General features: G+C 34.6%; 1 protein-coding gene and 1 long non-coding RNA gene across 2 annotated transcripts; both read left to right on the forward strand.

Moving 5' to 3' along the window:
• Nucleotides 1-348: 348 nt before the first annotated feature.
• On the forward strand, nt 349-3,014 carry LOC112028519 (uncharacterized). Its single transcript, XR_010624507.1, has 3 exons — nt 349-793; nt 915-1,240; nt 2,795-3,014. It is a non-coding gene; the product is annotated as an uncharacterized LOC112028519 (long non-coding RNA).
• A 1,773-nt stretch (nt 3,015-4,787) lies between these two features.
• LOC112028518 (palmitoyl-monogalactosyldiacylglycerol delta-7 desaturase, chloroplastic) lies at nt 4,788-7,147 on the forward strand. Its single transcript, XM_024061218.2, has 5 exons — nt 4,788-5,582; nt 5,684-5,824; nt 5,925-6,065; nt 6,548-6,654; nt 6,756-7,147. The coding sequence occupies exons 1-5, from the start codon at nt 4,995-4,997 to the stop codon at nt 6,946-6,948; spliced, it is 1,170 nt and encodes a 389-aa protein (XP_023916986.2). The 5' UTR covers nt 4,788-4,994; the 3' UTR covers nt 6,949-7,147.
• Nucleotides 7,148-10,552: the final 3,405 nt, after the last annotated feature.

A 10,552-nucleotide genomic window follows, 5' to 3' on the forward strand; every position in this document is an offset into this window, starting at 1 on the left:
TTTTTTATTCGTTGTGGTGGTTGGGTTTGTGTTTATGATGGTAGCTGAGTTTTTGTTTTGGATTTCACTTTATTTGTTTTGTTTTAAATTGAGATTTTTCTGCATTCTTTATGATTTCTCCATGGTTTGTAATGTGGGTTTGGTTTTTATTTGATGAGAATGTTGTGGGTCTTCTTTCTTTGATAGTTTGGCTTCATATGATGTTGCATTATGATTATTTTGTCTAGTTTAGAGAGCAACTTGAATTTGAGTTGAGTTGAGAGCATACCTGTTTATATATATAAACAGGTATGCTCTCAACTCAACTCAAATTCAAGTTGCTCTCTTTGCAAATTTCAGATAAAATCCTCACTACATCTATTTACTCAATGCCATCTTGCTAAGGAAAGTAATAGTCATTAGAGCCCACTAAGAGACTATAATAGTCTTTAACTAGGAAGCCGTTCTCTCTATCAAGTTTCCAACACATCTTATCCTCACCAAACTCTTTCACTGAAGCACCATAAATGGTATCCATGAAACCAGCCAGTGCCTCTAATTCCCGAGCATGCACACCCCTAAAGAAACTTACATCCCAAAAATGGACTCCATTATCAAGCTTCACAAGCTCAGCCACACTAACTTCCTTGTCTCGGCCAACTCTAAACAATTTGGGATAGCTGACATTGGAAAGCAAACCAATCAGAGACGGAAAAATGGAGGTCATATTCCTAAGTTGGCACAACTCTACTATGATACCCACTTCAATTCAAAGACAAAATAGTGGGTACACCCTAATTGCGAACATACATATGTATGTATATCAATACATGCCTTGAGTTTGCAAAATTAGAATATATGTATTTTTATTCTTTATATGTTTGCAAAACTAGAACATATGTATTTCTGATGGTTTCTATTATTTGAAATGACAGCAAGAGATGTTGAGAGTACAAAATGAGTATTGTAGCTCTCCATAAGCACAGCTTTTGACCGAAGAGGAGATATCTATGATGGTTCTTAAGCTGAGATCTGGCTATGTAAAGGGACTTGGCATGGGGCCTTCATCTCTTAGGACTCTTGCCTTATCTTTCTCAACTCAGTATATTCAACAACTCGAGGGTCGAGTAGAAGAGCTCTAGGATGCAAACTTTAGGCTGGAGGAGAAGATGGATTGCATCATATAATATTTGAGGAGCAAGGGTGACAGTGACATTTGTGGCAGTGGGGGGAGCTCATCTACTAACAAAAACAAACCTTGGTTAGTGTTTTATTTTCTTGCTTAAGAGCATTAGCATTGAGGTTTGTATATGGTATATGTTGCTATATTTTAGCATAAAAACACAAAAACAAGCATTAACCGGTCTCTCAATTGTAAAATTTTTTACATTGTGCTATAGTAACTTCTTATACGTATGAGGGTACCGTAGCACAATTGTGTTTTTTGTTTAATGGTGGTGGTGGGTTTTTTGTTTGTGGTGGTGGTTGGATTTTTTGTTTAATGGTGGTGGTGGGTTTTGTGTTAATGATGGTGGCTGGATTTTTTGTTTATTGTGTGGTTGGGTTTTTGTGTTTATGGTGGTGGTTGGGTTTTTTGTTTAATGTTGGTGGTGTGTTATTTATTTATTGTGATGGCTGGGTTATTTGTTTATTGTGATGGCTGGGTTTTTTGTTTATGGCAGTTGCTGTGTCTTTGTGTTAATGGTGGTGACTGTGTTCTTTGTTTAAATGGTGGTGGTGAGTTTTTTGTTTATGGTGGTGGCTGAGTTTTTTGTTTAATGTTGGTGGTGGGTTTTTTTGTTTATTGTGATAGTTGGGTTTTTTGTTTATGGCAGTGGTTGAGTTTTTGTGTTAATAGTGGTAGCTGTGTTTTTTATTTAATGGTGGTGGTGGGTTTTTTGTTTATGGTAGGGGCTGGGATTTTGTGCTAATGGTGGTGGTTGTGCTTTTTGTTTAATGGTGGTGGTTGGGTTTTTTGTTTATGGTAGTGGCTGGGTTTTTGTGTTAATGGTGGTGGCTGTGCTTTTTGTTTAATGGTGATGGTTGGGTTTTTTGTTTATGGTAGTAGTTGGGTTTTTGTGTTAATAGTGGTGGCTGTGCTTTTTGTTTTAATGGTGGTGGTTGAGTTTTTTGTTTATGGTAGTGGCTGGGTTTTTGTGTTAATGGTGGTGGTTTGGTTTTTTGTTTATGGTAGTAGCTGGGTTTTTGTGTTAACGGTGGTGGCTGTGCTTTTTGTTTAATGGTGGTGGTTGAGTTTTTTGTTTATGATAGTGGCTAGGTTTTTGTGTTAATGGAGGTGGCTGTATTTTTTGTTTTAATGGTGTTGATGGGTTTTTTGTTTATGGTGGTGCCTATGGTTTTTGTTTAATGGTGGTGGTGGGTTTTTGTTTATGGTGGTGGCTAGTTTTTTATTTTTATTTTTATTTTTTTTTAGTAGTGTTGGCTGGTTTTTTATTTGTGGTGGTGGTTGGGTTTGTGTTTATGATGGTAGCTGAGTTTTTGTTTTGGATTTCACTTTATTTGTTTTGTTTTAAATTGGGATTTTTTTGCATTCTTTATGATTTCTCCATGGTTTGTAATGTGGGTTTGGTTTTTATTTGATGAGAATGTTGTGGGTCTTCTTTCTTTGATAGTTTGGCTTCACATGATGTTGCATTATGATTATTTTGTCTAGTTTGTTATTGGGTATTCTGTGCACATTTTCTGCATTGCCTTACTACTAATAATAATCTTTTTTTGTTGTAGTACATCTTATTAGGGATATAGGTTTGCAGGCTAGTTTGTTATTGATGTATTTTCCTTTATACTTGTGCAGATATGGGATTGGTGGCAAAAAGATAGCTTTTATGGGACTACTTGAACTCAAATAATTTTCTGAAAAGTTTGGAAGCTAAGATATTATTTGTATATAAATGGTTGTAATTACTTTGTGAACTTCTTTATTGCTTTTTTAGATTGTATGGATGTTTTATTTATTTATTTTATGGATTTGGTTAGAAATGAATGAATTTATTTTTATTTTTTATTTTTTTTAATGGATTTGGTTTTAAATGAAGGTTAATGTAATGACAAGTAAATGTAAAGAATATTAATAAAAAAATAAAATTGGATATCTGACTATAAGCTGAAATTGGTGATTAAATAGTTTGTCACCTGATCTATGGAAATTAAAAAATAGGTCGATCAAGTGGTCAACTACATGACTTACAAATTGAGTCCCCGGCATGTATCCTAGTATCTTACAATATAAGGAAAAAAAATTAGATTATATATATTATGCACATTAGTCTATTATATTGATTTTTTCTCTCGTTAAACATGATATTAAAGCCACATCCTTGTAGCCTTTCATAACCAATATAATCACTATGCAACCTTGCACGTTACTGCTAGCTCAATGGCATCACAGTCAAATTGATCTCCTCGAAATCAGCTATATCATATTTTTCTCAAATTTAATCACTATGCAACCTTGCACGTTACTGCTAGCTCAATGGCATCACAGTCAAATTGATCTCCTCGAAATCAGCTATATCATATTTTTCTCAAAGGCGATCACACTAACTTCTTAATAAAATGTAATATGATACCATCACGCATTGACTATCCTTGCTGGGTGACCTGGGTCACGTGTGAATTCCAGTTTGCGTCACTTTAGCTGCAGCCGCATCAACATGTGATGTCAGAATCGATGCCACATAAGCAACCACATCAGCATATTTAGACATGTAAACATTCAAGTCCGCAGGGTAGTCTTTACTTGCACTCTATTTCCTCTGCTTGCTAAGTGTTTTGTGGCCTAATTATTCTAGCTACAATGATCTTTGAGAAAGTTTACAATGATTCTTTTTTTTATACTAAAATCTTGAGTGCCAAATGTGCAATGGAAGATAAATGAAAAAACGAGCCTCACAACAAGTCCTTTGTGAAACAGGTGGCCTAAAAAGGTTTTTCGTCAAAGACGCAAAGATTGACACATTTGTAGGTGATGAATCACACTTTGAGTGCCTTTCTTAGCTTCCATGGGAGAGAGAGATGCACTTACATTCAATCTAATGGCGTAAAAAAAAAAAGAAAAAAGAAAAAGACTATATTATCGTAGATATATAATACTACCATCCGGGAATGAATTGTTGAAACTTCTTGAAAGTTTGGATTTTTTTTTAAACATTATAGGTAATTCATTAATTTATATCATTTAGGTATAATAAGAATAAGTAATAATTTTTTATTTGAAAGTTTGTTTCAATTTTTAAAAATATTTTAGTCAAATTTGCTAATATTTACAAATTTAATATCTTTATATTTATTTTATTTAATTATTAAATTAATTATGACGTCATCACGTTTTGACCTTGGTTGAACCTCAGTTGAACTTTTAAAACCTTGAATCTCTCTTTTTAACGGTTATTTGAACGGTCCTAGTCTAAAAACCATGCTCCCAAGCAAAAATCCCTTTTCTCTCTTTTGGTTTCATGCTCTATTTTCTCTCTCCTTATAGGGAGGACCATTGGGCCAAAGCTATTAAATTTTTTGTAGCATTGTCTATTTATAAGACTTTTTTACTATTCTCTCTTGGACTAGGAATGCATTACATATTTAATAAGGAATCTATTCCTTCTTGGATTAGGAATATATTACCTTTTTAACTAGGAATAGACTTCTTTCATACCAAGGAATAGTTTTTCATTTTACAACACGGAAACTCAAATTAATTTTTCATTTTTCAATTAGGAAACCTAATTAACTTTTCAACTCACAATTGGAATTTGAGGCAATTTTTCAACACACTACTCAAACCCCACTGCCACATCTCTCGTCCCTTTCCTTGTTAGTTATTACTCTCTATCATCAACTGTTTTGATAAATACCACTACACACAAAGTCTCAACAAAAAGGGTTCAAAAACCCAACATTTTTCTGCAGCACCAAAGACCCAGATTCCATCAAAACACTCCAAAAAGTCCTTAACTCTCTCTCACAAACACACCAATATAGAGATACAGGCCTAATTCATGGCTTTGATCGCATCTCCACCATCCAATCCCAAACCCCACCAATTTTCTCCTCTCCACCGTGCAACCCGGCTACCAGGACAAGCCGAATTAGTCCTTTCCCGTGCCATGTCCAACACTTCTATGGTCCTAAATTCTGGTCACTATATTTCAATGTCTAACAAGCTTTTACTAAACACAAAATTCTCCACCCATCTACGTAAAAATGCCAATAGAACAGTCCCGCATATAACTAGTGCAGCATTAGTAGAAGCAGCAGAACCAAAACCAGAGCCAGAGGCAGCAAAGTTTAGGAGAATTTTGTTATCGGACGTGGTTGTGAATCATCCAAGGAGAGTCTTTTTTGGGAGGAAATGGAATGCTGATGACTTGGCCAGAGCTTCCGTTGTTTTGGCAATGCATTCCCTTTGTCTTTTCGCACCATTTCAATTCAATTGGAGTGCACTTTTGGTGGCTGTGGCACTGAACGTTGTAACAGGTCTTTTTGGTATTACTTTATCATTTCACAGGAATCTCTCACACAGGAGTTTCAAGGTTCCTAAATGGCTTGAGTATTTCTTTGCCTATTGTGGTGTTCAGGCCTTTCAGGTTAGTAGAATTTCATTGTTTTGGTTACTGTCTAATTGATAGTTTTATAAAATGTTCATGTTTTAACACTTAACTTTTGTTGTTTTTCTTTGGGGTTGCAGGGCAGCCCAATTGACTGGGTGAGCACACATAGGTACCACCACCAGTTTGTTGATTCTGAGAGAGACCCACATAGTCCCACTGCTGGATTTTGGTTTAGTCACATGAGTTGGATCTTTGACACCACTTCTATTAATGAAAGGGTATAAATCAATAATATATTCTTACTCAAACTCAAACATGGACTAATGATAGTGTATTTTGGGTGTTGTAGATTAATATTGTTTCTGGTATGTTATGCAGTGTGGAGGACCAAAAAATGTTGGAGATTTGCGGAAGCAGCCATTCTACAGGTTTCTTGAAAAGACTTACTATATTCATCCAATTGCACTTGGTGCTCTTCTATATGATTTGGGAGGATTCCCCTTCCTAGTGTGGGGAATGGTAAGCAAGATTGCCTTATATTCTCTTCTTAAAATTATATTCTATTGAGTTCTTTGGGACTAGATGGATGTTTAAAATCTCTAACCATAATGTTCATAGGGTCTTTACCAAGATTGTCTTATAAATCAGGTGTCACACTCACACGTGTAGCACAATCCTATGCCACTAGGATGTAATCTAAAGATGACTCATGAGTCATGACTACTTGTTATGGTGGTGACTTAGTACTTCTTTATTATTATTTTTTTCTCTTTTTTGCCTTTTTTGAAGAGGAAGGGGAAATTACCTTTACGAAAGTTAAATAAGGGTTTAACCTTGTAATTTGTCCACTACTCTTGAGCACTAGAATGACACAGACAAGATACGTGTCTAAAAATGACCATGTGTTAGTCTTTTGTCGCATTTAATTCTGTTCAATGCATTGACCAGAAGTCTTTCCAATTTTTAATAAAAGCTTAATTGTTGCCACTTTGCCATTGTAGGGTGTGAGGGTTGTATGGGCTTACCACATCACTTGGCTGGTAAATTCAGCATGCCATATCTGGGGAAAGCAACCATGGAAAACTGGTGATTTGTCTAGGAACAATTGGTATCACAACTTTTTGAAGTCTAAGATATACAGTATATAATACTTCAAACAAATTAAAATTTGGCAACTTATTTATGGTTTTGGAATTTGTGATTATTTAGGTGGTTGGCATTACTTACATTTGGAGAGGGGTGGCATAATAACCACCATGCTTTTAAGTATTCAGCTAGACATGGCTTAGAATGGTGGGAGCTCGACTTGACTTGGTATGTAGTAAAATTTCTACAAGCTATTGGATTGGCAACTGATGTGAAGGTACCAACAGAGGTTCAGAAGCAAAGGATGGCCATTTAAACTTGGGCTTTATACATGTGCTTTTATGAGATTGTGAGATGCTTGGTTAGGCAATTGAATTTGGCCATTTCTTGCTTTTGTGAGTGTCAAATTTCACACAGTACAATAAATATATTGTGGATGCTCTAGTTATTACATAACTAGCTTGTAACCCCATGCATATTTATGAATATACTTAAAAGATATACATTAAGATGCATAGTATAATTCTTACATATATAATTTAAATATTATTGATAGTAATTCTTATATATTTTTTTAATTCTTTAAAAAGTCTTGTAAGAATATTATTGAGTAGAAAATGTAAATTGATGATCACCTACAACATCTTCCATTAATGCATATACTAAGAGTTACATCATCAACATATTCCTATGACTTGCAAGTCACACCTATGTATGAGTGATCATCTCACATATAGACTCAAAATTTTAAATATATATAAAAAAATTTAAAAAATAAAATAAAACCTTTAATAATTTTTGAAAACACTAAAATATGTCAATTTAAAATTCTCATGAATCACATAATAGAAGTCCCCAAGAGAAAATGAAATTGACAACATCATGAACAATAATCATTCAAGTATACAAAGTACACACTCAACACTCCCATATGAATATGTAAACCACCTTATAACACTATGCGATCCACCCGCTTGCATCAATTCAACAACCCACCACAAAGTAGAAATTGAACATCTCATTGTAGATTTAAAAAAGGGATAATTACACTTTGCTCACTTGTGGTTTGCCTCTAATTCTATGTGCCCACTCGTTGTTTAAATTTTGACACTTTGCCCACTTGTGATTCTGACCGTGAGTGCTCTGTAATCCACCTCAATGTTTTCTGTTACTCTAACACCCATTAAGTAAAAAACACATCCCAAAATGGATCAAAACTTGCTCTCACTCCCAAAACTCACTCACTCCCACTCGGCTTGCTCACCAAACTTACTCACTCCCACTCGCTTGAGACAACTGTGGCAAATCCGAGCCGAGGAAGAAAGACACAGTTGCTCCTGAGTTTTGATCGTGGGTTTTGATTGTGCATGCTCCTAGGTTTTGATTGTGGGTATTGAACCTTGGTTTTGATTGTGCATGCTCCTCTGTTCAGCTGTTGCAGGTAGATCAAAATCCTTTTTAGTTTTTAATTTTTGAAACCTAGGGGTTTGAAATTGGGTTTTGAGAGAAGAATATAGAATGTATTATATATGCAGAAATTGGGTTTTGAGAGAAGAATATAGAATGTATTATATATTCATTAAGTACAAATCATTTCATATAATCGGAGAAAGAGTACTATCCGTTTCTCCTAATGTGCAGTTGAGTTGGTGTATCAAATCAGCAAATAAATGGTAGTTGCTCTCTCCAATAGAAACAAATTAGCAAAGACTTTTTTTTTCATTTCAATTTAATTTACAAGATGAGTAGAAACGAAAGGGAATATTTTATAAAACCATCATATGGGCTTTTAAACATATGATCCATGTATGAGAATACACAATACAGATAATACCCAAACTGGTTTGGTAATGGTTGAGCTATTTGTCATGTGCTTGTGCTAAAAAAAACAAGAATGATTTGCAAATAGAAAGTGGGGCTAGTGAATCACGTATCCCCTACTTGCTACTTTCAAATTGTTGCAGCTTCTGTGCTAGCTAGATGTTGTTTGCTGCTAGTAGGTTATTTAACTAATCCTCTAGGTGGAGTGTAATATATTTGCTAGAGAGTTTGTATGCACCCCTTTCTTGGTGTGATTTATTAGTTTGAGGGAGGTGGTTCTGTTTAGTTTTCAAAATGGGGTTTGCAGTTCGTTCGCTGTTGGTTTGGTGTTTTGGACTTCACTGTAGATCTTCTCTCTTTTTTTTTTTTTTTTTTTTTTTTAAAATATATATATATATATATATATATATATATAATCATTGTACTTTGGCTATGTTTGTTTCATGGATAATCAGGGGAAAGAAATGAATTTCAGGATTATTTTCTAGTATGGTTGATAATTCAAGGAAATTTGCCTTTACTATTTATTGATTATTGATTTGGTTTTTGTGCTTTATATATCTTTATTTGTTGATTATCTTTATTATTACTACCTAATAAAAAAACAAAGACTGTAAATACAAATATTGGAATTCATAGTTGGTTGGATTCTTTATCATAATGCTCATCCCCATAATTCATAGGCAGCTGGTCTACTTTCTTGAACCAAGTGACAGGAAGCTTTCCCTGGATGGGAAAGTTGAGCACATGCACTTCATTCAATATTTGCATGATCATCCAAACAAGAAACATGTATGGAAGTGCCTTTTATACACATGCACTCAATTAAATTATTGATCAGCTTGGAAATTTCCTATTTGGTCCCATTCCTCCCATACAAAGCACTTCATTATTCTAAATTATATATATATATATATATATATAGAGAGAGAGAGAGAGAGAGAGAGAGAGAGAGAGAGAGAGAGAGAGAGTATATGCTAATCTAATGTGAACTAACATTTACTTAATAGTATTTTCTTTGCGATTTGGGGTTTGTATAGAGAGTTGTAACAATAGAGGAAAAAGCAAATCTCGTTTTGTGACAGCAGAAAGTGGACAGAAGTTTCATAGTAGCATAAAGTGGAGAAAGGTTCCACGATAGAACAAAAGGTCAAAAGCACAAGACTTTATTGCACGAATGCTATTAAAACTATAGATTTAAAGTTTGTGCATCGACTGACAACGGCAGGATGGGACTTCAGAGCCCGTTCTGCCGTTGTAGTAGGCCCAACTCCTTTCTTAGTAAAGGCCCATACAGCTATCCACTAGTATTAGGACACATGTCTAGGGCGTGAAAAAGAGGAAAAAAGGCCCCAACAATATCTTTTATACCATGTTTTATATAGATTATTTTATTCTTATAATTTACATTTAAATAATATAAATTGAATATAGTAGTTCTTCATTTTACTTTGCAAGAGATATATATATATATATATAATTTATTTATTTAATTAACAATGTAATATATTTGATATAGATCATGTTGAACCTTACAAAACTTGAATTTGTGGCCCTTAACATCTTGAGCAAGAATTATTTATCATGGATTGTTGATGTCGAGATCCATCCAAAGGAAATGAACCATGCATTGATAAATCTTAAAGCAGAATCTACTAATCCAGTCCAGTCCTAACATGACAAGTGTCATTAAACTAGGAAGGGTGAGTTTTATAAGGCACAAAATGTTGTTTGCTCAACAAGGCCCTATCTGGTGATCGAATACTGTTGTTCCATGAGCAGTGGTCCCTTGGGACATATCTATCAGTTCCACAAGCCCTCCAAACTACGATCTCATATCATTCCCCAAGTGTACTATGCCAAATCCTAATCCTAATGGGTCCAAGTTTCAACTCTTGTCCATAGACAAGCCAATAAGCTTAGTCTCAGTTGAGTTGTGTTTCGTAAGAGTCAACCTCGTCGATGCCAAATGTCATTGAATTGAGGTTTCTGTATGAATTGGGATATTTTTCCAGAACACCTATGCATGATGATTAATAACATGTTGTTCATTTCATTTATGACGAGTTTCAAGTGGAGGTCGTCTAGCTTAAAGACGA

This window comes from Quercus suber, unplaced genomic scaffold (assembly GCF_002906115.3).
Source record: "Quercus suber isolate HL8 unplaced genomic scaffold, Cork oak 2.0 scaffold_454, whole genome shotgun sequence".
Taxonomy (NCBI): Eukaryota; Viridiplantae; Streptophyta; class Magnoliopsida; order Fagales; family Fagaceae; genus Quercus; species Quercus suber.